At 64.0% G+C, this 1,396-nt stretch overlaps 1 protein-coding gene across 1 annotated transcript; it reads right to left on the bottom strand.

Annotated features, from left to right (window-relative positions):
* Window positions 1-920: 920 nt before the first annotated feature.
* On the bottom strand, window positions 921-1,355 carry EMIHUDRAFT_257958 (hypothetical protein; the record flags this gene model as incomplete). The annotated part of the gene is made up of 3 exons (XM_005762076.1): window positions 921-994; window positions 1,089-1,217; window positions 1,346-1,355. 3 exons carry the CDS (start codon window positions 1,353-1,355, stop codon window positions 921-923), a joined length of 213 nt encoding a protein of 70 aa, XP_005762133.1.
* Window positions 1,356-1,396: the final 41 nt, after the last annotated feature.

Here is a 1,396-nt window from a genome sequence, read left to right as displayed (position 1 = left end):
CCCATAAGGTCAAACTTGACCCCAGAAGCATCAAGAACCCGATGCTCCGGCTCGACTGTGCCGGCACACTGCCTCCTCGCGCACGCTGCTCGCAGGCCGTTGCGGCCCGTGGTGCACCAGAGAGAGAGGTCGACGCGTTGCCCCCGCCGGCGACCCCGCGCGGCTCAGGCCAGCCAGAAGGTGTGTGGTGACGGCACCGTGGCAGGAGTGCGGAGAAGAGCTCGCCGAACGCGAGCAGCAGATGGCCAAAGTGTGCCAGCGCGAGAGCCTCGCGAGCGGGCGCAGAAGGAGCTCGCCGTGACACGATGCCGGGCGGTGGTGGTGCTCTGGCGACTGTGCACAGTGGGCAAAGTCAGGCTGCAACAGGGCAGCACGTTGGTAGTGCCCTGCTGCAGCCTGGCCTGACATGCACAGGGCGAACAGAGGCGGTACTATCGTCCGGCGCTCGTCACCGAATCTGGGCGAACTTCGACCGCCGCCACAGCTCACCACGAGCACGCAGCGACAAAATGTTGACTGTATGGAAGTCGAGGCTGGTCCATAGGAAGAGGCTGCCGTGCGAGCCGGCAGCTGGCTGGCTCGTCGTGGACTGCCGCGGCGACTTTTTTCGGTGTCTTTCTTGATAGTACTGAATACGGTACTTTCGTTTACCCACACTCTGCGAGTACCGGTGTACGCACCTAGGTGCTAGGCGATTCCTATTTATCTCTCGCGTCGCAGTCGTCGGCTCTCGCCCACTCTCGCAGCGACCTTCATGCCTCTCCACTCTCGCAGAGAGAGAGCAGAGACACGCCGTTTTATACACTGTCGTTGCATTTGGGAGAGATGGGTAGCTCCGTGGTGCGTGGACCAAGCGAGCCAAGACCAAGAGCAGCAGAAAACGTAAAACGAACTCGAGTCTCACGCGTCACTCTCACGCGTCACCCTCCGCTCACCGGAGGCAGCACCGCGAGCTCGTCGCCCTCTGCCATCGGCTCGGTGCCGGTGACGTAGTCTGCTCGGGCGGGGTGCGGGTCCGTGAGTCGCTGCGCAACACAGAGAGGCGCGGCCCGCGCGTGGCATGAGCTGGAGGGAGTGGGTGCGCGCACCGCCGTTGCGAGCGAGCGCACAGCCGGAAAGGAGATCCGCCAGGCCAGGGAAGCGATCGGCGAGCAGCCTCCGGAGGTCGTCTGTGGTGGCGCCGCTGTCTACGTCGAGGCGCTCCTCGCTCGTGCCCGCTGCGCAGCGGCGGGCGGAAGAGTGGCGCGCGAGTGTGTGGGTGTGGGGGGTTCGGGCGTCCGCACGGCGCCTCGCTCGCGAGCCGACGCGAAGAGGCAGACCTTGACCCGCATATCCACATACACACATAGACACATTCGTCGCACAAAAAAATGCAATTTTTCGCGAAGGGATGGAG

Source organism: Emiliania huxleyi (genome assembly GCF_000372725.1).
Source record: "Emiliania huxleyi CCMP1516 unplaced genomic scaffold EMIHUscaffold_6953, whole genome shotgun sequence".
Taxonomy (NCBI): domain Eukaryota; phylum Haptophyta; order Isochrysidales; family Noelaerhabdaceae; genus Emiliania; species Emiliania huxleyi.
Note: the sequence above shows the minus strand (reverse complement) of the source record. Positions and strands in the feature narration are given on the sequence as shown.